Genomic DNA, 23,681 nt, shown 5'->3' with positions numbered 1-23,681 from the left:
ATTATTTCTTTTTAGTTCAAAAACTTTGAAAATTTGATTACTTGCATAAAGAGTATGTATTATAATTTGTATTGGAGCACAAAATAAAACATTATTATTATTATTTATTCTTCTGGGTCAATAAAAATTGCTTCAAAAAAATTCAGTGGTAACCATTAAAAGCATAATAATAACCAACATAATAATTATTGCAGAGAAAAAAACATCAAAATTTTTTTACTTTATTTGCCCTGATTTGCCCATTTATGAGCAAATTCCTTAAATTCTTATTAAAAATTAGAAAAAATGTGATGATTTAAAGCTATAAAAAAGATTCATGCTTAATTCAGGGAGTGCGAAAGACTTGAAATAATGTGCTCAGCTTAGGCAACAAGTTTAACAGGTTTTCAAGTGAGAACTAATGTAATATAAAATTTAAATTATACCACGAATTCTACACCGCCGTGAAATAATTGAGGAATATAATTCTATGTATGGTAGTAATGCAACGTTAAGTCGTCAAGGTGAAGGTGTAAAAATCTAAAGAATTCCACTTTTACCATATCCCCTCTGACTATGGACAGAAAAGAACAAGTTTGAACAAAGCCCAGCCAATCTACCACTAGATTGAGATCTGTGATGTGAAATGTGAGGCATAATAAAAGAGTGAAGAACTGTACGAAAGTCATTCCTGAGATTCGCAACGCAAATACGGTGTCGAGAATTTCAGAGAAATCCAAAATGATGGTTGTTTAGCCGCTATGCTGCCCGCAAGATTGTAAGAAATAGGGCAAAATCCCAATTAAATTAAACTGGAACACAATCGAAAAAACTCACCTTCAGGCAGAAGGCGATGCGTTGAGGCTATTTAGCGGCTCAGCGAGCTGCTTTTGGGGGCTGTAGATGCAATGAAACGCGGCTGGACGATTAGCAGCCTCGGTAATCTGGGCTGCAGGGTGCTTTGTGTGACATACCTGCCCTAGCAGGACGAAAGACAACACGGGACCAACTTGACACAAGAGCAGACAAATCAAGACAGGCAGTCGCAATAAAAAACACGCTTTCTGCTTTCTATTATTCTCACAAAAGCACAGCGCCACCAACACCAAGCTGGTCCACAGAGGAGGGTATCCAAGAGAGAAGAATGAAGAAGTGTTTTAAACTTTCGGAGTGAAATGTGAAATATCTGAAATAAATTGCAATCCAATAAAAAAACCTTCAATTAAATTAGGTTAACAATTTAATGCAACTTCTTGATTGGAATATTCTAAATATTATGAACTTTCAATAGCTCCTACTTTTACTAGCTGGTCTCCTTTACTTACTACACACTATCGACAGGACCAATCAGAATTCAGTCTTTGCCTTTTGCCATTTTACGTCACAACTCACAACCTCCTTGACTCACAACACAGCCCACTGAGCACACAGCCGCTTGTGTTGGCCGCTGGCGCACAATGCACTGCACACTACACAGTGGGGGTCTGCGTGTACTGACCTGCACAGACCTGCTGCGGACGTAGAAACTGGAGTAAATAACATAAAAACTTCCTACCGCTACCTACAGTACAGTCGTCTGACTGATCATGCGCACATATTGATTTGGCAATAATAATTATTGTTTCATTGCGCTGAGAGCCAAAAGTGAGTATGGAGTATAGCAATTAAGAATGCCAAGAATTATCGCACCGAATTATCTCGCCGCCGTGGTGCGTATTATGTGCAGGCTTCGTAAAATTATTATTATTGTGCTGTATGCCCAGACGTCATTACAACCATTGTAATTTTTCAGCGGCCTAGCGGGGCAAGAAAAATGATGAAAATTAAGGGTACACATACCTTTTTTACATGATATATCCATCAACGTACTCTTATTTTTATATGGAACACTATAAATCAAATCGTCGTGTGCTTTAAAAAATATTTATTTTTGTATGGCATTTTATGCTATTTAAAGAAAATCCAAGATGGATCATAAAAAAATGATACCCAAAATTTATGTTGAATTTTTAGAGCGTTTATTTTGTTTAAAATAATTAGAATATTTATTCTTTCCAATTAAATAACCGCAATAAACGTTTTGATCTTGGTAAAATGTAAATGATTTTTAAATTATATTATATTTGCGGATATTCTGCATATTAATATTTATGGAATTGATATCGTAGTATATATTTTTATTGAATGTTATGTGCACATAATGTGTGTCGCATGTGGTACAATTAAAGGACAAAAAACTCGACTTGCTCCCGCTCACAAAACTGACCCTTCCGGCAACGTTACGCAACTTTCACCTAAATTTTGCCGGCTCATGTTGACACTGCAAACGCAACTCTCAGGCCAGAGCAAGTTGGGTTAGGAAATAAAACGCGCCGAATGTTGCTTGAGATCTTTACCTTCCGATCGACATTCCCTGGACCAATTTACATCCGCCCCACTATATTTAAGACCTATAAAAGGGTTCTGCGACGCAGGGCAGACATCAAACTCACCCAAACCAACCAAGCAAGCACAACCAACATGGCCTTCAAGGTATTATATAGATTTAAAATTTTCATCTTAAAATTGACTTAACAATCAATATTCCAGTGAAACTAGAAAACAGTACTTTGCTGTGAAATAAATTTTGTGCAAAGTTTTCTTCAAAGATTTGCATAGGTTAGAAATATTGCATAAACTTTTAAAAACTTCTTTCTAAAATTGTACTTTTTTTTTACCTGAAAATCACTGAAAGTGCAGTTTCTGCACCTAAATTTAATTAACTTTTTTCATTTAAACTTTAACCTACAAATTTATGAAAACAACATTATATATAGAGTACAAATAATGCTTTGTTATGATTATATTTATGAAATTTGATGTATTTGCTTTAGCTGATCACCTCCCTTCTCCTGGTCGCCGCTCCCTTGAGCCTGGCGCAGTACGGAGGCTACCACGCGGCCGCCCCCGCCCTGGCCGCCTACGACGACCATCACGGACCTGCCGAGTACGCCTTTGAGTACGCCGTGCACGACGACCACACCAAGGATATTCACTCACACAAGGAGTCCCGCAAGGGTGACCGCACCGAAGGCGAATACAGCTTGGTCGAGCCTGACGGCACCATCCGCACTGTCAAGTACCATGTCGACGGCAAGAGCGGCTTCATTGCCGAGGTCATCCGCTCCGGACACGCCATCCACGCGGCGCCTGTGGTCGCCAAGCCCGTCTATGTTGCCAAGCCCATCGTGGCCGCTTACAAGCCCATTGTGGCCGCCTACAAGCCCGTCGTGGCCGCCCCAGTCTACGCTGCCTCCCCCGCCACCAGCTATGTGCAGAGCCATGCCACAGGCTACAGCAACCAGTACAACAGCCGCCACTACTAAGTTTCTCTCCACGGAGGAATTCTTAATTTTTGTGATATAGCATGCACTCATCCCTGTTGACCATCTTACATCATCATCACACTTTTTAATGTACAAATAATGCTTATTACAAATCAAAATAAACTTTTTATATGAAAAATAATATGCACCGTGTATAATTGCAAACATTTAGGAAAATCTGGCTTTGTGTGTTTAAAGTACAAACCATGTTGCGGGCAGCAAATAAACACCATAATGAGTTATTAAGAAAAATGTTTAAAATTCTTGTAATGTATAGACATGCAATATATAATTTTATTTTATAACTGATAAATGCTGGAGGGATAATTTTAGCAAAATAATTTATTTATTTCTATATGCTGCAGAGCCTTGTAATTATTGTGGCCACAATTATCAAATTATGCATCATAGATTTTATTTAATCATCCCTTTATTGATTTTTGTCTCTTCAGGTCAGACTTGATGAAGAAGACTAGAATCATGCCAACTGCCAGCAGGGCGGCAAGGAAGCAGTTACTGGCAACATCATTGCTCGCCTCTAAAATAGCACCGTACGCAAGCGAAATGATCACGGAAGAGATTTGACCACCCAGCGCCATGCATCCTGAAGAGCTGGCTTCAGATTCAGGGTAAGTTATTTCAACTGCAAGCTCAAATGCAGCTGGCAGGTAGCCAATTAAGAAAAACCTGAAAACCAAATTTAAACTAGTCTACGCTCTTATTTACAATGGGCAAACAAATATATCGTTAATTGATTCAAAAAGTACAATTTTACCCTAAAACTGCGGACGAAATGTAGACAGACAGGATACTAACTGGCATAACAAAAGTAAAGGCAATCATCAGGAAAATAGTTGTTAAATAAATCACTCCCAAAGTTTCCCTGTAATTATGCCAAAATTTAAGTTATTAAATTTTTATATTTACAAATCTTCAACTTATAAAGTTTGGTTCTGTCCAAGATTATTCCAACAAGTGGCATGCTAACCATCCCAGCAACTATGAAAATAAATCCAATATATCCTGCATCATCTTGACCGTTCTGAAAAGGTTATTTTTATTCTTTAGTAAGAGTTCAATAAAACAACATTTTTTTTCATACATACTTGATAATAAATTGAAATTATCTGGCCTAAATATGTTGAAATTGCTGAAAAAACTCCAGCGTTTAAGCTGAAGTTTGTAAATAGGATGAAATAGTTTCGGTCTTTCAGCAGCCGCCATAAAGATTTTAAAAATATTCTCACTGACGCCGGTGAAGCTTCTCTGACAGCTTCAGCACTGCTTGGAGGACTAGGAGGGCGCGACTTCAAGACTAGAAAATTAATCGAATGATGTGATTAAAATTACACTGCTTAATATAAAGAAGTAACCTAACCTCAAGAATAAGTTAAAATTTTAATTTATAGTTATAATTTTTTAGTTATCGGAAGAATTATATATTTATAGCGAATTTAAAATTAAAAATCTAATAAATTAGTCAATATTTATTATAATGGGCGATAAGTATAAAAAGCTGCTTTATTTTGTAAAGAATAATCTATTGAATAAATGGAAATGCACACTCACATATTAATTGCAGAATAAAAATGACAGATGATGAGACTGCATTTATGTAAAACATTGTGGAAAGTCCAACCGCCACCTTTTGCTCGTCCGCTTCCGTTGGCACTAAGGCAGTTGGCATCCACATGCCTAAAGCATTCCCGAGCTGCGAATAAATTTCATCATCTTAATTGCATCCGTGACTTCCGTAAAAAAATTTAAAAAGACCATTAGCCCTGTAACTCCGATAGAACAAGCGGTGGACACTTGGCTTGGGCCAAACCATGTCGCAGCCAAAGGGGTAGCTATGCTGAAAACGTACATTTGACTTAGAGCCACGATCGTTTGGCCCAGAAAAGTGACCCAAAAGCGATCAGGAGCCACAGATAACACTTTGACCCACGAGCCCAAACAGGTGCCTCCCATGGCCAACAAGATCGAAACTCTGATTCCCTGAAAAAGTCAATTGTGTTTAATTTAAATTTTATTATATCGTTCTTAAAAATACCATTTTGTTGAAAAACCAGGTTGCTGGAAGAATGGTGACCACATAAGCCACCATGTAAATTATAGATGTCCAATTTACGGCCGTAATTGAAACGTGGTAGTATTGCTCGATGACTTCTGCAATAATAGAGTACTGCAGCCACTGCATCGCGTTCACAGCGCAGTAAAATGAGTAAAGACCCAAAATGAGCCATCGAGACTTATAAACTTTATATTCTTCCTCCATATTGGCCACTGCTTAAGTTGCGACTGTGACATATTGGACATATTGAAAGAAGGTCTAATCTTTCACGTGTTGAGCTACAGTTAAAATTGTACTGTCTAACCTTCAGATAAAAGCAATAGCTTTATTTAATCAATTTTACTTTTAATCTTATTAAATCCTGATATTATTTAGACTAAGATTTCTAATCTAAAGTTTGGAATTTTGATAATGTGTCAAATAATTCAATGTGTTATATTACCACCAGACTAGTCCTGCCATGCCACTAGAGAAGATTAAAATATTTATTATTGATTATTTTAATTATTAATTTTTTAAATTACTAAATTAATGGAACCTTTTTTTCCTTTTTAATAGATATTATAAAAAAAATTCACTGAACTTCAAATATCCTTGCTTATTGAATATATTTTTTTTATTGAAAACAACAGTCACAGGCTCAAGTGCTCTATTATAGTCCTGAATTGAATACTAGCATATTCCAAAAAATAATTCTAATGACTAGTTTTCATGGGCGTCAGCGTGTTGTCTTCGAAGATCAGACTTGACAAACAGAGTCAGCACAGTTCCAACTATGAGCGAACAGCTCATGAATAGATTACTTGCTAAATCTCCATAAGGAGTGAAAACCCAACCATATGCAAGAGTGTATATCGCAGATAAAAATTGGCATCCAAATGTCATCAACCCGGCCGCGCTTGCTTCTGGTTCAGGGTAAGTCAGTTCTGCTGCAAATTCAAAGGCAGCTGGCAAATATCCAAATATAGTAACTCTGAAAATTTCACAATGGAAATTATAAAAAATTTAAATGCCCATTGTATGAAAAATTTATACCCAAAAAAGGCTGCACATGCGTAAACGTAGGAAATGTTTCCCGACCTAAGGACAAATGTGTAACACAGCATTGCCACGGCAGACAGGGCGTACACAATAATATTCATTTCTCTGAAGTTTATAAATAAATTTTTTAAATTAAAAATTGGTTATTATCTTGCATACTTATAACGCCGTGTTTGGTCAAGTAAGAAACCAACAAGGACTGATCCAATAATTCCACAAATAGTTATCAGCACTCCTATGTTTCCTGCGTCATTTTGAGCGTCCTGCGTATTAAGTTACGTATCAAAATTTTATTAATTTATATCAATTTTACATTAACATGCAATAATAATTACCGGATATATTGGGATAATCATCTGGTTTAAAAAAGTGGTGATTGCCGAATATACTGCCACATTGATGCTATAAGCAAGGAAAATGAGCACAAAGTGCACATTTTTGAACAGTTTCCATAATGACTTGACATAGTCTAAAACAGATTCATTGTTGGTTCCTCGACTTGCTTGGGCTAAACTCGGAGGAGTTGGTGGCTCAGATTGCAAAACTTCATGGGGGAAGAAATTTTTATTTAAAATAAAATTCCTTATTTTGACATACACATTAGTTGAAGCACAAATACTATAGAAGAGATGATTGCGCTGCCGTAGAAAAGATACCTGAGTCCTGTTTCAATTGCAGCAATGTCACCATTGTCGGGCACCAATGCCACAGGAATAAAAAATCCCAAAGCACCACCAATCTTTTGTATACATAAAAAATTGATAAATATAATATTGAATTGTCTGGGAAATAGGTTTCAAGTTGTAATGAAAATAACAGATAACACAACTATTTTTTTTTCTTTCAAAATTTTGAAAATAAATTTTACCTGAGCTCCAATAAGTCCAATAGAACAAGCGGTTGACACCTCACTAGGACCAAACCATGTAGCCGCCAATGGAACAGGAATGCTCAAAACATATGTTTGACTCAAAGCCACAATCGTCTGTCCAAGGAAAGTGACCCAAAAGAGGTCTGGGTGCACAGAGAACACTTTTATCCAAGTCCCTAAAAGTGTACCACCCATTGCGAGTAAAAGGGCCAACCGCAAACCCTTCAGTTAAAAATTTTAATATTAATATATGGCATCAATTCTGAAAAGATGACTTACGAATTTGTTATAAAACCAGGTGGCAGGAATGATTGCAATCACAAAGGCCACCATGAAAATGACTGAAGTCCAGTTTACGGCTTGGGACGGGACGTTGTAATAATCAACTATCACGTCCGCAATTATGGCGTATTGAATCCATTGGAATGCGCCGATTGTGTTGTAGCAAAGGTAAAGAGCCAAAATTGCCCATCTTCGTTTGTAAACCTTGAACTCTGTTGTCCCTCCGCGCGGCTCTGGAAGGGAAGAATTTGCGTCTTTGATTTCATCCTCTTTTAAATCCACACCTAATTTTTCAGTGTCGCTCGCGCCCTCCATAATTTATATCGCAGCTGCATGGTAAAATCTTTGAATAAAATTGAATAACAAAGCACTTTGTTTGAGAATTTGACTTCTGTGCACCACAATGAAAGATAATAGCGTGATCAAACAGTACAAGTACTTTAAAAGATACGAACTCACTATAAAGATTTTCTACATGTTTTGACTCATTTGGCCCATTAAATATTTAAATTTCTAAATAAGATTAAATGGGTAAAGTTGCTCAAATATGTGTTTTTCTTTATTGGATTATTTGCAGCAATTTGATAACAACAAATATATTACAAAAATTATTATTTATGTACTAGATTTATAAATTTTAAATGGAAGAACACTAACAATAAACTGACACAGCAAATTTTAACTAAAATAGGACAAAATAAATATTATTTTTTTCATTATTTTTTTGGCAGATTTTAATTACGTTCAACTTATTCAATTATTACTTATCTGTCAATTTTTCATTATTAGTAATTGAATTGTTGATGCCGTTTCCAAAAATTATATTACAAGTACTTATATAATATCTACCATTGCATTTATTAATATGGAGTGCGATTCCCAAATATCGCAGAGAGGCCCATGAGAGTCCCTGTCTAGGATTCCCAACTGCAACCACGCCAATTTACGATTTCGGCCTTAATAATACATAACACATTTTTGTGTTGCTGGATATGATGCCTGGAAATAATTGAGTACTGCAGCCCCTTCGCCTCGTTCACAGCGCACAAAAATGAATGAGGCATCGAGCGAATTGTAAAATTTTTTTTATCCTCCTAAACATTTTCCACTTCATATTTCTTTGAACTGAATTCAACTTACATTACTCAAAAAACAATAAATATTTAAATAGAGTAGGGTGAAGATTGTTTGCAATATTAAATAGCATCAATTTTTGAATTCTTAATAATGAAGTTAAAAATGAAGGAGGAGGGAGTGATTATAATTGAGTTTTTATTAGTCTTTGAATGAAAGTCGAATACAAAATATTGCCTGAATATGCATTATTCTAGATCATATTTAAAAATTCAAAAGCTTAATTAAATTCTTTATACATATATTATTATTTGAAATAATTAGCTAGACATAAATTTTATATAGATGCTTATTTTCTTTATGATTATGACCAATTATGACTATCACAGCGTTTTTACGGGTAGAAAGCATTTATATGTAAATTCAATATTTTATAATTATTAAAAATCTTTAGTTCTGAATTAAATTAGCATAGTATACCAAAAAATTGCTGTGACTAATTTTCATGAGCTTCAGCACGTTGTCTGCGAAGATCAGACTTGACAAACAGAGTCAGCACAGTGCCGACTATGAGCGACCCACTCATAAATAAGTTGCTTGCTAAATCTCCATACGGGGTGAAAACCCAACCATAGGCAAGAGTGTAAATTGCGGACAAAATTTGGCATCCAAATGTCATCAAACCGGCCGAGCTTGCTTCTGGCTCAGGGTAAGTCAGTTCTGCCGCAAATTCAAACGCAGCTGGCAAATATCCAACCAACGTTACTCTAAAAATGTTTTCTTGAATATTAGTATTTTTTAAGCGCAAGTAAACAAAATTTATACCCAAGAAATGCTGCACAGGCGTAAACATAATAAATGTTCCCCATCCTCAGGATGAATGTGTAAGTCAGCATTGCCACCGCGGAAAGAGCATACACAAGAATATTCATTTCCCTATAGCAAAATATAATATCATTGTAAAGTTTAAAATGTTAAGATTTTATCACTTATAAAGTCGTGTTCGGTCAAGTATGAAACCAACAAATACTGATCCAATTATTCCACATATAGTTATCAACACTCCCATATTTCCTGCGTCGTTTTGCGAATCCTGTGTATGAAATTATCAAAATTTTATTGAAGTATATAATTATATTTGCATGCAATAATAATTACCGGATATATCGGGGTAATCATCTGATTTAAGAAAGTGGTGACTGCTGAAAACACAGCTAGGTTGATGCTGTATGCGAAGAAAATGAGCACAAAGTGCACATTTTTTAGCAGTTTCCATAGTGCCTTGACGTAGTCTAAAACAGATTCATTGTTGGTGCCGCGACTTGCCTGGGCCAAGCTCGGAGGCGTTGGTGGCTCAGCTTGCAAAACTGTTTTGGAAAAAATTTATTTCAATTAAAAAACGTTATTGTTATTGGTGTTATTTTGACGTATTACATATGAGTTGAAGGACAAATACTACAGTAGATATGATTGCGCAGCCGTAAAACATATAACCGAGTCCTTTTTCAATTGCAGCAGTGTCACCATTATTGGGGTCGGGGACCAATGCCACAGGAATAAAAAATCCCAAAGCACCACCAATCTGTTTTAAAATTAAAATTACCATTTTCTATCTAAATTTGAAACCAATATATTTTACCTGAGCTCCAAGAAGTCCAATTGAACAAGCGGTTGACACCTCATTTGGACCAAACCATGTAGCCGCTAATGGCACAGGAATGCTCAAAACATAAGTTTGACTCAAAGCCACAATCGTCTGTCCCAGGAAAGTGACCCAAAAGAGGTCTGGGTGCACAGAGAACACTTTTATCCAAGTCCCCAAAAGTGTACCACCCATTGCGAGTAAAAGGGCCAACCGTAAACCCTTTAAAAAAAATTGAAAAAAAAAATAATAATTCCAAAAAATAAAGATTGTAACAAAGAAAATCATACAAATTTATTGTAGAACCACGTGGCCGGGATGATTGTTATCACAAAGGCCACCATGAAGATGACTGAAGTCCAGTTTACGGCTTGGGGCGGGACGTTGTAATAATGGACTATCACATTCGCAATAATGGCGTATTGAATCCATTGGAATGCGCTGATGATGTCGTAGCAAAGGTAAAGAGCCAAAATTGCCCATCTTCGTTTGTAAACCTTGAACTCTGATGTCCCTTCGCGCGGCTCTGGAAGGGAGGAATCTGCGTCTTTGATTTCATCCTCTTTTAAATCCACGTCCAATTTTTCAGTGTCGCTCGCGCCCTCCATGATTTGCAAGGCAGCCGCGTCTTGCAATAATCTGTGAAGCAGATTGAATAACAAAGCACTTTATTGTGAGATGCTGAGCTGAGATTTGTACACTACAATAAGATAATATGTAGCGAGGCCAAATTCACTGTGAGTATACTTAAAAGATGCAACTCACTTTTATTTTCACATGTTATACATGCATGGAGTATCTTTTGGCTTTTGATGACTCACGATCATTTGAATTTTTTATTAAACATATAGGATATTGCACCATAGAGTTATTAAGTACACGATTTTTATTTATTAATATTTTCAATATTTTACAATTAAGTTTTGCTGGTATGAATTCTAAATATACCTAAAAAAAAAACGCGTGTAGATATTTTATGGGAAAATTTTATAAAATATAAAATGCACATAAAATTTCTACTCAATATTTTGGCACTTTATTAGTTTATTCATTGTTTATTATAATTAAAATATATTGTAAATATATAACGTTTATGTTCAATAACGCTCTGGCTGGTTTGTAACTTGGTTAAACTGCCGCTTCCCAGCCTCTTGCCGTTTGTATTGAGATTTGTTGGACAGGGACAGCAGTGTCCCTACCAAAAGCGACCCGCTCATGGTCCAATTAGCTACATCATCGCCCAGCTCGTCAAAGATAATTCCATAAACAAGCGTGAATATGAATGAGAAAATCTGTGAGCCCAAGGCGAGCACACAGGCGGATGTTGCTTCACTCTCTGGATATGTCAGTTCTGCTGCATACTCGTAGCCCAGTGGCAAATAACCGATTAAAATGAACCTATTAAATAAAATGAAATTATCGTCTCTTCATTTAAGAAGATAAAGAAAACGCACCCGATTATTCCGCAAATGATGTACACATTTATTATTTCCACCTTACCTAATGCCAATGTAAAAGCTATCATGGCGAGTGCGGATAAAAAGTAAACAACCAAACAGCACTCTCTGAAAACAATAGAAAAATTTATTAAAGTAATGATATTTTTTTTGTAATTTTACTTGTATCTTCGAGTGCGATCTAAAATGTAACCACAGACGAGAGATCCTAGAATTCCCACCAACATCATTGTTACGCCAATGTAACCTGCATCAATACTAGCTCCCTTTAAAGGCAAAAACCAAAATTAAAATCGAATTCAACTCTAAATAATTATTAGTTGCAAATTGTGTTTATTGATCATTACATACGTTGTAATAGTAGTTGTTTCGAATTAATTGCGTCAGGAAAGTGAGAATGGCATAAAACACGCCTTGGCTTATTCCATAGGCTACAAATAAAATTAAAAACTGCCAATTTTTTAGAATGCGCCACACTGATTTTGCGAAGTCCTTAGCACTTTCAGCAGGCATTTGCAGTTTTTCACTCTGAACCTTGCACGGTGGCGTTGGAGGAGCAGATCTAAAAACTATGAATTGTTTATTTTAATTTCCGCTTTATAAATTTAAAACTTACACACTAAAACCAAGAGGAGGACAATTGTATTCAAAGCTGCGAATGAGCCAAACATTATGTAAAGCTGTTGCTCTATTTCATACTTGTTGGGGCTTTCGTAAACGATCAGCGGAGGTAGCAGAAACCCCAAAGCGTTTCCAAACTGCAAGGAAAAGTTTAAATGACCAACGCAGCAAAATTTGAAATTTACTTGCAATCCTATAACTCCGATGGCGCAAGCAGTCGCCACTTGAGAAGGTCCAAACCAGGTCGCAGCAACAGGAGATGGAGTGCTCATCACATAGACTTGGCTGATTGACACAATCGTTTGGCCCAAAAAGGTTACCCAAAATCTGTCAGGGTGAACCGAGAGCACCTTAATCCACGCACCAAGACAGTTGCCTATCATTCCTAATGTAACTGTTAAGCGAAGACCCTTTAATTTTTTTTTTTAGAAAGCTCTCATATTTTTTCTTGTATTTTAATTACTTTTATATTGAGCAACCAGGTTGCTGGCAGGATGAAAACGACGAAAGTCAACATGTAAATCAGGGAGGTCCAATCAACGGCATACGTCTCAACATTGTAGAAGAACGCGATTATGTGGACAATAACCGAGTATTGGATCCACTGGATTGCATTGCACACACAGAACAATACGAAAATGGCCAAAATACCCCACCTTCTGCTGTACACTTTGTATTCATTGTCCTCTGTCTCGCTCATCCTGGTGCTATAAGAAATTATATGAATAAGCCACTTTGCTCTGCGTCGTTATGTCGTTATCTTATCTCTTTAACAGGGCACAATAGGCCATTTTTCGCTTTTGATAATTTTTTTTTTAAATTGGTGAGAATTCAATTAAAATTTCTGGAGAGATAAGATAATTCTGAAGAAGCATGACTACTTGATGTTCATTGTTTTGCTACAGCGTGGTTGCCGTCAGCTACGGAAAAAAAACTTTGTTGATGATGTTTGTTCACATTGTTACAATCAAATGTTTAGGAATATTTTGTTTGAAAGAAACGGAATTTTTGGAAAAACGGCACCATCACTACCAAGAATTTTACTACAACTTTCAAGCCGCAAAGTTAGTTTTTTTCTTGATTAATCAATGAGGTATAAGGCATTTAATTATTATTGGTGATGAATTTGTCAAATTTTTTAATAAATTTAACGCAATACAAGCTCAAAAATTAAGAGATCAACCAAAATTAATTATTTAAATAGCTGCGGCCCCTGAAGATCTGGGAAGAACTAAGAACTTATTATGATTACTTCCAAATATTATTTGATAATCTTTTATTTCTCGCGACTTTGCCGCCAGCAATCAAAAGTAAGCCGCATACTGCAAATGCTGCCAGCTATGCAATATTTTCTTGAGCATGTTTTCTAACTTGAAAGCTAGGAATTTCACTTAAAAATATAATTTTCGTTGATAAATTTCATAACCAAAATTCCAAAAGTTAAAATTTTCAGGTAAATTTCAGTTTCGAGACTAGTTTTTGTATAATTTTAGTTGGCATCCCTTGATTTACGCGCCAAACCTCAATGAAGTATGGCGTCTCTCTGTGTTTTGGTTCGCGAATTTGTACATTGAGAGGCTGAGCCTTCGGAAAAAATGACTTTTACGGTTCGCAATCGCTCAAAGCGTTTGTGGCACCTTTTCGCAGAGAAAGCATAAACCGAATAATAACGATAGATGCACATAAAAACCTGATTTTAAGGTGAGTTGCCTAACTTACGGGCACTTTCCCTCGACGCGAAGGCCACTCCAGAGACTGCTCGAGACCTTGTCCGCCCCTCCTAATTTTCGGCCACCAATTCCCAACCTCCGTTGTCGACCTTAAGCTCAACCTTTTTTAATTTTGCGTAGATTTCGCGTGCGTCCTCAAGGATGCGCGCTTATTTAGTTTACAAAGAGCCAGGAAGACGAAATAGACGGATTGATCTCTCATTGCATTTGTGGGTGTGCCGCAGCTCGTTCGGACCTATCTGTGCAAATTTGATAGCATTATTCTTGATTCCTCAGGTAAACCATGACAAGGTACCGATTTCCCGGTCGAACATGCAAGAATTCATCCACTCGCAAGAGAGTGAAGGGCTACTGGTCTGTCACCGAGGAAGCTCTCGAGGCCGAGCAGATTCACAAGAACTTGCTGGCCTGGCAGGAATTGGTGGGCAGCTCCGATGACGAGGTTTGTAGAAAGTGACACCTCTTGATATTAGAATGAAATATGAACTTGTTTTTTCTAGGACTTTTATGGATTTACTCATGAAGAGGAGCAGCTTGCCCGGTCAACAGCTGTCATCGAGGCCCACACTCTTGAGCTTGAGGGTGGTGGTCTGGTTGGGAAATTAGGCAAGAAGTCCGAAAATGGTAATTGTTGCCATGATCATAAAAGTCTTATTAAAATAATTTTTACTATTGCAGCCAAAGCGTCCACAAGCGCTTCAAAACAAAAGAGGCCACAGCAATCATCACCATCAAGTGAGCCTGCGAGTACACCGAAATCAATTGGAGCCAAAATTGAGACTGAATCTACTGTTATTAAGAATCCTTTTAAATCTGAAGAAAAATCCAAGAAAGATAAACTGATTTCCGAGAGTACAAGCTATTTTAATAAGAATGCTTCAAAATCAACACGCTTACACAAAGATGGCAAGAGGGCTAGCAACTTGTCCAGTCCTCAAGAGAGTTCCAAAAGCTGCAGCATCCTTAAACCATCAACGCTGAAGTTTGAGTCGTTCAGCTCTGGGCACACGCTTGGTGCAAACTGGATGCTCCAGTCAACCCCCACAGTCAAGCCCACTTCTCTGCCGGACGCGAAGAAGTGCATAGTTTGTGAAACAATGACAACCGACGTCCAGTGTGATTCGTGCCGAAGATTTGTCGAGAAGATGACACAAAAGACAACGCAAAAATTGATGTGCCACAGAGGAAGAGCAGTTTGCAAAATTTCAGGGGTGGAGGTGAAAGCGAGGTGTCCAGCGTGCTGGCTCATGATGTGCCTCTCAAAACTGCCCATACCACAGAAAACTTTGACAAGACTGAAGAAATGTCTGCCGAGTAGTTTGCAGTACCATGTTGGCCCTGGGTAAATATTGTAGTGAAAGTTTATTCTTTATTTTTTCTAAATTTGTTTTCACATCTAGCAACCCCACTAAAAAGGATCCTCTTCGTGGCTGGTCCGATAACGTGTTGAACCAAACACAGCTAGCTGCCAGGGCACTTATGAAGAAAGCGACAAAAACGGCAAACAATAGCAAAATCAAAGGTATCTTTTTATTATATCATTTATTAACAATAAAATGCTTTAAGATTAGAAATAAATACAGACTATTTGAAAATTTTGTTACAGAAACTACAAAACATCACCCAGTAGAAGTTGAAAAGCCAAAACGCCAGAAATCGCTTGTAAAGGGGCCTCGCATAAAGCACGTTTGCCGCAGGGCTTGCGTTGTGCTCGGTCAGCCCCAAGCCACATTTCCAGGCGTCTCTCCGTTCAAACAAGCGTCAATTGATATATACAAGAAGTACCAAACAGAATCAAAACACAAGGATAAGAAAGTGCTGTCTAAAACGATGGTTGAAGTTCCAGTAAGAAATACCTTTTTCAATTTTCGAGTCATAAATTTGTTCAATTCTTTTCTGTAGCAAGATAAAGCCCCGGCCCCTACTCCATCCACTTCAGGCTCAACTTTGCCTCTGGAGATGCTGGGTTTGCCTGCTGCAGCCCCGACAAAAGCCGAGCCTCCTCCTGGTTGGATCTGTGTTGACTTTGAAGCAACTGAGGCCACTGGAGTCCCTGTCATGAGCGCTATCGGAACATCCAACTTGCCACCTGCTCTTTGTGTGCTTTGTGGAAGTGCTGGAAAAGAACAGGTATTTTATAGTCAACCAACTTCGTTAACTGGATGATCACAGTAAATTATCTATTTCAGCTTCTTTTCTGTGCCATGTGCTGTGAGCCATATCACTTTTTCTGTCTCAAGACGAATCCTCAGCTTAACAAGATGTGGATTTGTGAACGTTGTGAGCTCTGCTGCATCTGCAATAAGCCCACTATGAACGATCCAGAACTTGTGAGGTGCCAGAAATGTGTTGTTCCTTCTCACAAGGGGTGTTTAACTTGCAAACCTCCTCCAGGAAAACCATGGGTATAGGAAATCATTACAAAATTCAGTTCAAGTATTATAAAAAATGAAATCATTTTTAGGAGTGCCCTGCTTGCAACGTGTGTCGCAGTTGTGGCTTGGCTGCACCCAACATGAAGGCTGCTGGGAACACTTCATTCTGCCCTCCTTGCTACAAACTGAGACTCAAAGGCAATTTCTGTCCCCACTGTCAGCAATGCTACAAAGATGATGACTATGATACAAAGGTAAGATAAATTAATATCTCAAGTCGGATCTTTGCTGAGGGCCATGTTTCTTTTATTTTAGATGGTGGAGTGTGCCGAGTGTCTCAGTTGGGTACACGCCTCTTGTGAGGGTATTACCGACGAGATGTACCAAGTTCTGAGCTACCTTCCTGAAACTGTAGAGTTCCATTGCAAGAACTGCACCACCCAAGTTCCTCCACTTTGGTCACAGGCCATTGAGGAAGAAATGAGGAACGGAATCATGAACATCGTGAAAAACCTTGCAAAGTACCAAAGCGTCAAGCTGTCGCCCAACAAGAGAGTGAATCTTGAGCCAGATGAAGGTGATACAAATGCAGCAAAGCCTCTAATAGAGACCAAGCCAGCAAGCAAAGGCGATGTCAAAGGTGAAGATAAAACTAGAAAAGAAGAGAAACTGGTCGTAGAGAAGAATAAAGAAAGTAGAGAGCTAGAACTGAGGAAAGAAGAGACAAAATCTGAGACAATCAAGGTTAAGGATGAAAGTGAATTGATGCCAAAACCAGTTGAACTGATCAAGCAAGAAATAGATGAAAAAGACCCTAAAATTGAAGCTGCTAAAATGAAACTTGATTTTGAAGAAGGAAGAATGCCAGAGTTAGTGGTCAAACTGACCGATTGTGTGAAGCAAAAGGCAAAAGCAACCCAAACTCTTAAGCTGAAGCAGATCAGAGAGGCTTATAACATTAAAGAGTGCTCTGTCCATTTGAGGAAATGCGCTCATGTTAAGATTGCTGGCACAGAAACTGCAGACTCTCCATCAAAGCTTCCAAGTTGTTCGAGAAATGAACCAACAGTCACTCTCCCCACTTTGAAAACCCCAGACAAGAACGCTAACTACGACGAGACACCCAGTAAAATGACAACAAGCACTTCAGAGGCCGTTGCCTCCCAAACAATCGAAGAAAAGGAGTCTGCAGAAGAGAAGAAAAACACTTCCTTTATAGAACTTGAGGACGAAACAGCATCAGCACCCCCAAGCACTGCAATATGTGACAGCCCTGGAAAGAAATCTGAAACAAACATGTTTGACTCCAAGCTCTTAGCAGCCATACTTCGAAAAGCCAGCCTTGGTTTATACAAGAGCCTTGCCACCTTTGATTTTGAATTCAAACTTGAAGTTCTGAAGAGCAAGGATGTTGAAATTCAGTCCCAATATTTAGCGTTGGTCACTGAAAACTTTCCCTGGTACAAACCAGGCAGTTTTGACTTAGAAAAATCTTCAATTGATGGAAAAGTGGTGGCCAAAAGCAAGCCGGACTCTGCTGCTGAGAGTAAACCAGAGCCGCAGAAGAACCTCAGCCAATTGTACACGGCAGGATTTCACGACAACCGGCTCTGTGCCCTATGCAGGAAGCCTGCCGACGATTTTGGTGCAGGAGCAGAACGAATGCTGCACACAGGCAGCGCTCCTCCCTTAGACTGGGTGCACGCCAATTGTGCATTGTGGAGCTCAGAAGTTTGGGAGGACCGTGATGGATACCTGCACTGTGTTGTTCCTGGCGCCCTGTCCAGAGCCAACAGGACCAAGTGCAGCTACTGTGGAGAGAGAGGAGCCACAGTTGGTTGCTGTCAGGGCAACTCTTGCCACAACTCTTACCACTGGCCGTGTGCCCTGGCCCTAGCCAAATTGGGCGACAGCATTTTCCTTGATTTGGCGGAGATGGCCCTTTACTGCACCGACCACGGAGAGCAACGAAGGTTGCTGGCAGAACTTGCCTCAGAGGAAGATGAGATCGACCTATGTCTCGATTTTCCGCTTCCTAGACGTCTGCGGGTTGAGCCTGCCAGAAACAAGAAAAGGTATGCTGATCCGTCTTGCGTCCAAATCGCCATAGGGTCTCTTCGTGTGGAGCGACTTGGTGTGATCAGCTCAAATTTGTGTCATGATGAAATGAGGGATGTCCTTGTGCCGCACGGCTATGTTGCAAAAAGGCTCTTCTGGTCGACTAAAGAGCCATGGAAGATTGTTGAGTACGTCATCATTACTGAGCTGGAAATTGAGTCCGTCGAGGAAAGTCTAGCGAGGGACATCAACTTGACTGTGGAGCATGGGACTCATGGAGCGCCGTCTGAAGTGATGGAGAAGAATTTGAGAGTCTTGAGACACATACAACAACAAGAGATTGATGTAAGTTTCTGCTCAAATTAGAAACAAACTTTCACCATCTGTGAATTATTTTTCAACTTCCTAATATTCACATTTGCAAATTTGATTATCTTACAAGTTTATAAGATTATTAACACTTATTATTTAATATGAATCAGAAAAGATTTCTAACTAATTGACCTGAAAAATGTACTGTTAAAAGAACCGGAAATTTTCTTTTTAAATAATATTTAATTATTTACAAATTCTTTACCAAAATTGGGATCCATTGCGGGGCTTTATTTAATTAGAGTTAAAGTTAAAAATAGTTAATTAAGAAAAAAATGGGGAATTTAAGACTAAAGAATAGCACCTGGTGGTTTCAAGGATGCACCATTCAGGGAAATGGAGGCTACAAAATAAGCTTGTTGCTCAACGCCGAGAAAATGTGCGCCAACCCCATGAGGCCCCATCTTAAGGGGGGGCTTTGAATTATGCAAAACAGTTCTTCAGACCAGTTTTTAGACAACAAAAAAATGGCACCTGCTGCAATGGTGCATCTTAAGAAATATTTTATCACAGACTAATTTGTCTGTGTATTCTTTACTTTTAAATTCAATTTTTTTTCTTTTTTGAACTTCAACTCAAATTAAATAAATAACATTTATAATTTCATTTATTATTAACTATTTTCAGCTGTCTCGTGACAATGAACTTGGCGGAAGAGACAACTCTGATGACCTGCTATTGCCACCAGATCTGAAAGAAACAATTTTCCAGGACTTAAACAATGAACTTTTAGAGGGAATATCCATGCACGATATTTTCACCAAGCTACTATCGGATGACATAAGCAAGGAAGATGTGTCTGACAGTGAAGAAAACCCAGTAAGAGAAGTGGTTGACTATCTTGTAGACAATGTCTGCTCCCAGGAATCCGAAGGAAAGCTGCGAAAGCGATCAAGAATCAGCCTGGTCTCTTTGGATGAGGAGTTTATTCTTCCAAAGATGATGAAACCCTGCTCGTCTCGGCAGTTTAGACTCTCCCAGCTTGACGGTGCCGATGACAGTTCAAGTGACTCAGAGTCAACTGAGTCGGCGGGAAAATCGGACGAAGTGAATGTTGAAGTTGAAACATCCCTGACCAGAAAACGGAATATGTCAGACGGAGATGCAGACGATGGACCTGTTAAGTGCAAGTCCTGCAAGAGGACCTATCGGACCAAAGCGAGCTATGACAAGCACTTGTCCTCATGCACAGAGGTCAGCAGCGAGTCCAGCGACGAATCCAGTGAAAGTCCTACAACTTCCAGAATGAGTGCCAAGACCTCCAAGTATGGAACGGTAGTGGTGAAGACCAAGCTGGTGGTGATGCAAAGCCCAGACAAGAACCAGAAACGGAAAAGAGAGGCAAAGGCAGTGAGAAAAGCTGTAAAACTGGCTGCTAAACCAGCAGACTCCACTACAGGCCCTTCGATGATGCATCACCACACATCTCAGCAGCACCACCAACAGCCACATACCTTCCAGCAAATGCAACAACCCATGTCAACTGTGAATGACAAGCAAGGCTTTGCCTCAGCTCCTATCTACCCAGACACACCCCAAATAGTTGTTGGCCAAAACCCAATATATGTGACCCAACCAACGGTTTACTACATCAACGTCACTCCAAGCAAACAGAACTACTTGCTAGTCAATGGACCCGACGGCCAGCAGAATTTAGTTTGTGTCTTGAGCCCTGAGCAGGAGCAAAGTCAAATCATTGTCCCGCAAACCTTTGGCAACATGATGACCATGCCCTCGTACAACAGCAACACGACCTTCCTTGCGCAAACCCCCTTCCTGCAGAACATGGCCTACAGTCCAATGATGGCCGGCAACGACGGTACCCAGCTGGTTAACACGCCAAATGGGATCTTCCTCAGCAACCCGTCGAATCCCTTTGCCATAAACCAGAATCCTCTAATGATGCCCAGCATGGGTTTGGGCCACGAAATGAAGGACCCTTCGTCTTACTTGGCGCCAACGACCTTTACTCCGGACCTGCACATCAAGCAGGAGCCCAACCCACCCGTCCAGATCATGAACCCTTCTATGTTGCCACAAAAACCAGTCGATTTTCCACCCAGTCTGACGCACCCCTTGCAAATGGCCCAGCCGCCTCTGCAACCGCCTTTAATATCCCTGAACCAGTATGTAGCTCCAGCGGCTGCTCCTCCTCCTCCACCCCAGCAGCCCTACTTCCAACAACCGATGCTGCGACCGCCGTTTGTACACCCGCAGCACCAAAACTTGATACCTCCACAGCCGGGACTGATGCACGTTGGGTCTTTCAAGCAGCCTGTCAACTCCACGGTCAGCAACATCCAGAAGATGCAGTTGATTAGCTCGTCCATTGCTCCTCGCAGTAACCAAGTCAAAACGGCCACTCGGTCTTATGTGGAGACACCGGCAAAGGTTCCAGAGCAACTTCAACAGGCAGCAATTCCAATTACAAGGTATGAATTAAAATGATGTAATTGTTTGATGGAAATGTAATTTTTTACCATTTAGCTTCAATTATTTCATTTGTTATAAAATTTACTTCATTCAAAACCATGTGTAGTCCATCAACTGCCCTTTTAAGTAATTTAGCTAAAGGCAATTGACCTTTTATTAAACCAACAATAAATTATTGTTTCAGATCGCTGCCGCCACCCCTGGTCATCCGAGAGCGGCCAATTAAGCCAAATAAGACTGTGCCACCGCTGGTTAGCAATTTGGAGGCGACGGCCTCACCTAAGGTGGTTAAAATCACGGCCAGTGCGAGCGTTGGCACACAGACAACGTCTCGATGCAGCACGCCGAGTATCATCAAGAAGGAACCTCAAGATGTCGAAGAGAAGACAAACGTCCAGTTCAAGATCCAGAGTTCAGACGGATTCATCACAACGGCGCACAATGTTTCCCAGGCGTGGCAAAATATCTTTGACGCAGTTCAAACTGCAAGAAAGGCCTACAATCTCACACCCCTGCCGTACAATCCGTTCAGTCTCTCAGGACAACAAATGACCGGACTGGGACAGGATCCTATCAAGTATTTGATTGAGCAGCTGCCCGGAGTTGCCAAGTAAGAGATCTGATTATTTTTTCTACTAAAATTTCAGCATTAAAAAATTGAACGACTTTAAACTTTGAAAGGAAATTGCTATTTACTCAATTATTCATCATTTATCTTTTCTTTTTCTCAGATGCACTGATTACACCCCCAAATTTCACAATTCGTCACAAAAGAAAATAAAGAGGCAGCCAGTTTTGCAGCCGAAACTCAACACTACTGGCTGCGCGCGAACTGAACCATACAAACAAAGGAACCCGTACGACATGTTTGGCTGGCTTGCGTCAGAACACAGAAAACCACCATCGATGCCTCTTGCCGAAAATGAGGCTGTCAAGTATTAATTTTTTACTAGGAAATTATAAACAAATAATTTATTTACTTCAATTATAGCCGAACAAAAACAAGCAGTAACCTCCCAATGGCAATGAGATTCAGACAGTTGAAGAACAACGCCAGAGTTAAGGTTGGGGTCTTCCGGTCTTTGATACATGGCCGCGGCCTCTTCTGCATCAGGGAACTGGAGCCTACAGAAATGGTCATTGAATACGCTGGAGAGGTGAGAATATTAATTTTGAGCAACCACTTAATTATATTTGTTTTATAAATAGAAAACTAATTGTTTATTCCATTTTAGGTTATTCGCTCGATACACACAGATCGGAGGGAGAAAATTTATGAGTCGAGGGGCATAGGGTGCTATATGTTCAGAATAGACGACGACACTGTGGTGGACGCAACGATGAAAGGAAACGCGGCCAGATTCATTAATCACAGTTGTGAGGTACATTTTTCAAAATTCTTGACTAAGCAGTATTTTTATATACAATTTTTTGTTAGCCCAACTGCTACTCAAAGGTGGTTGACGTGCTTGGCAAGAAGCACATCCTGATTTTTGCCTTGCGACGCATCCTGCCTGGAGAGGAGCTCACCTACGACTACAAGTTCCCCTTCGAAGATGACAAAATTCCCTGCACGTGTGGTTCCAGAAAATGTAGAAAGTATCTTAACTAGTCTCAATCCTTCGTATCAGCTGTTGTACTTTACTTTTCCGTAATTCAGGGTTACACTTTCTTCACACACATACTACAGAGTTCAATACTTACAATATACACACAGTAATAGAAAATAAACTTTCAAGAGTTACATAACATATACTTAGCAATAGTCGCAGGCATGGTTTTGATTCTTACATTAAAATAATTCCGTCGCGCCCTTGAGCGTGATTCACATACATACAGTTAAACCAGAAGCAACACACTACAGTAACACTACTTAAATAACAAATTCTGTGTAATCCCGTTTTAATGCATTTGTTCTATACATGAGGAAAGGACTCTTTGGACTCACACAAAATTGATGTACTAGCCCACAAATAAATAATTCCTACCGATATTGCTATTACGATCGGGCTGTGTTTAGAGGAAACATCTAAAATTTGTAACAAAAATTGATATTGTGATAAATTTTAAACATTTAGTAATTATGATTTGTAAAATAATGGCGAGATTTTTTCTTACTCGGTGCACCGTTTTGTGCATTCCATTAATGTGCTCTGCTATGTTTTTAATGCATTATTTTAAGATTTAATCTTATATAGAGCAGCTTGATTTTAAACGTCTTGAACAAAACGTGTACTACTTCCCGTTTAGTAAGTCACCTGGTTTCATTTTTTTTTATACAATTATTTTGCCAATTAGCTTATTTAC

The 23,681-nt window shown here is 39.1% G+C and overlaps 5 protein-coding genes across 12 annotated transcripts in view; 2 read left to right on the top strand and 3 right to left on the bottom strand.

Moving 5' to 3' along the window:
- Positions 1–23,681, top strand: part of LOC132197667 (histone-lysine N-methyltransferase trithorax) — a 26,560-nt gene extending 2,879 nt beyond the window's left edge. Inside the window, exons 1-17 of one of the 5 annotated variants that reach the window (XM_059621092.1) lie at positions 1,493–1,623; positions 3,797–3,973; positions 14,413–14,578; positions 14,637–14,760; positions 14,815–15,478; positions 15,537–15,658; positions 15,743–15,981; positions 16,039–16,266; positions 16,326–16,541; positions 16,601–16,765; positions 16,827–18,914; positions 19,569–21,373; positions 21,559–21,984; positions 22,106–22,309; positions 22,366–22,531; positions 22,610–22,756; positions 22,813–23,681. In XM_059621092.1, the coding sequence (XP_059477075.1) occupies positions 14,420–14,578; positions 14,637–14,760; positions 14,815–15,478; positions 15,537–15,658; positions 15,743–15,981; positions 16,039–16,266; positions 16,326–16,541; positions 16,601–16,765; positions 16,827–18,914; positions 19,569–21,373; positions 21,559–21,984; positions 22,106–22,309; positions 22,366–22,531; positions 22,610–22,756; positions 22,813–22,986 (6,927 nt within the window). In that variant the 5' untranslated portion in view covers positions 1,493–1,623; positions 3,797–3,973; positions 14,413–14,419 and the 3' untranslated portion in view covers positions 22,987–23,681. Of the gene's footprint in view, positions 1–1,492; positions 1,624–3,674; positions 3,974–13,912; positions 14,108–14,249; positions 14,350–14,412; positions 14,579–14,636; positions 14,761–14,814; positions 15,479–15,536; positions 15,659–15,742; positions 15,982–16,038; positions 16,267–16,325; positions 16,542–16,600; positions 16,766–16,826; positions 18,915–19,568; positions 21,374–21,558; positions 21,985–22,105; positions 22,310–22,365; positions 22,532–22,609; positions 22,757–22,812 lie in introns of those variants that run through there. The other 4 variants (XM_059621091.1, XM_059621093.1, XM_059621090.1 and 1 more) reach the window with 4 other exon arrangements.
- LOC132197673 (cuticle protein 7-like) lies at positions 2,350–3,486 on the top strand. Its single transcript, XM_059621104.1, has 2 exons — positions 2,350–2,511; positions 2,853–3,486. Exons 1-2 carry the CDS (start codon positions 2,356–2,358, stop codon positions 3,342–3,344), a joined length of 648 nt encoding a protein of 215 aa, XP_059477087.1. The 5' UTR covers positions 2,350–2,355; the 3' UTR covers positions 3,345–3,486.
- Positions 3,668–5,714, bottom strand: LOC132197671 (uncharacterized MFS-type transporter C09D4.1-like). The gene is made up of 7 exons (XM_059621103.1): positions 5,398–5,714; positions 5,118–5,342; positions 4,914–5,055; positions 4,451–4,659; positions 4,283–4,386; positions 4,120–4,227; positions 3,668–4,031 (listed from the first exon to the last, which is right to left on the bottom strand). Exons 1-7 carry the CDS (start codon positions 5,620–5,622, stop codon positions 3,767–3,769), a joined length of 1,278 nt encoding a protein of 425 aa, XP_059477086.1. The 5' UTR covers positions 5,623–5,714; the 3' UTR covers positions 3,668–3,766.
- Positions 6,038–8,165, bottom strand: LOC132197670 (uncharacterized MFS-type transporter C09D4.1-like). The gene is made up of 7 exons (XM_059621102.1): positions 7,610–8,165; positions 7,328–7,552; positions 7,057–7,198; positions 6,795–7,003; positions 6,619–6,722; positions 6,454–6,564; positions 6,038–6,391 (listed from the first exon to the last, which is right to left on the bottom strand). The coding sequence occupies exons 1-7, from the start codon at positions 7,925–7,927 to the stop codon at positions 6,121–6,123; spliced, it is 1,380 nt and encodes a 459-aa protein (XP_059477085.1). The 5' UTR covers positions 7,928–8,165; the 3' UTR covers positions 6,038–6,120.
- Positions 8,167–14,560, bottom strand: LOC132197669 (uncharacterized MFS-type transporter C09D4.1-like). Of its 4 annotated transcripts, none has more exons than XM_059621098.1 (10): positions 14,432–14,560; positions 14,126–14,375; positions 13,063–13,113; positions 10,619–10,967; positions 10,326–10,550; positions 10,121–10,268; positions 9,845–10,053; positions 9,676–9,779; positions 9,512–9,622; positions 8,167–9,453 (listed from the first exon to the last, which is right to left on the bottom strand). In XM_059621098.1, the coding sequence occupies exons 3-10, from the start codon at positions 13,104–13,106 to the stop codon at positions 9,183–9,185; spliced, it is 1,461 nt and encodes a 486-aa protein (XP_059477081.1). In that variant the 5' UTR covers positions 13,107–13,113; positions 14,126–14,375; positions 14,432–14,560; the 3' UTR covers positions 8,167–9,182. The 4 variants fall into 4 exon arrangements, with proteins under 4 accessions (XP_059477081.1, XP_059477082.1, XP_059477083.1 ...); XM_059621099.1 differs by having other exon boundaries at positions 14,126–14,371; positions 14,432–14,521; XM_059621100.1 differs by lacking the exon at positions 13,063–13,113.

This window comes from Neocloeon triangulifer, unplaced genomic scaffold, assembly GCF_031216515.1.
Source record: "Neocloeon triangulifer isolate White Clay Creek 2 clone unplaced genomic scaffold, ASM3121651v1 ptg000012l, whole genome shotgun sequence".
Classification (NCBI taxonomy): Eukaryota; Metazoa; Arthropoda; class Insecta; order Ephemeroptera; family Baetidae; genus Neocloeon; species Neocloeon triangulifer.
This window is presented reverse-complemented; position numbering and strand designations above follow the sequence as displayed.

Coding starts and splice junctions, on each gene's coding strand:
- LOC132197673 (XM_059621104.1), top strand. CDS start 2,356: ATGTTGCTTGAGATCTTTACCTTCCGATCGACATTCCCTGGACCAATT. Junction 2,512..2,852: donor CAACCAACATGGCCTTCAAG/GTATTATATAGA, acceptor TATTTGCTTTAG/CTGATCACCTCCCTTCTCCT.
- LOC132197671 (XM_059621103.1), bottom strand. CDS start 5,622: ATGGAGGAAGAATATAAAGTTTATAAGTCTCGATGGCTCATTTTGGGT. Junction 4,387..4,450: donor TAATTTCAATTTATTATCAA/GTATGTATGAAA, acceptor TAACCTTTTCAG/AACGGTCAAGATGATGCAGG. Junction 4,228..4,282: donor GACAGAACCAAACTTTATAA/GTTGAAGATTTG, acceptor GCATAATTACAG/GGAAACTTTGGGAGTGATTT.
- LOC132197670 (XM_059621102.1), bottom strand. CDS start 7,927: ATGGAGGGCGCGAGCGACACTGAAAAATTAGGTGTGGATTTAAAAGAG. Junction 7,553..7,609: donor CCTGGTTTTATAACAAATTC/GTAAGTCATCTT, acceptor TTTTAACTGAAG/GGTTTGCGGTTGGCCCTTTT. Junction 6,565..6,618: donor GACCAAACACGGCGTTATAA/GTATGCAAGATA, acceptor TATAAACTTCAG/AGAAATGAATATTATTGTGT.
- LOC132197669 (XM_059621098.1), bottom strand. CDS start 13,106: ATGAGCGAGACAGAGGACAATGAATACAAAGTGTACAGCAGAAG. Junction 10,054..10,120: donor ATTTGTCCTTCAACTCATAT/GTAATACGTCAA, acceptor TTTCCAAAACAG/TTTTGCAAGCTGAGCCACCA. Junction 9,454..9,511: donor GCCTGTGCAGCATTTCTTGG/GTATAAATTTTG, acceptor AAACATTTTTAG/AGTAACGTTGGTTGGATATT.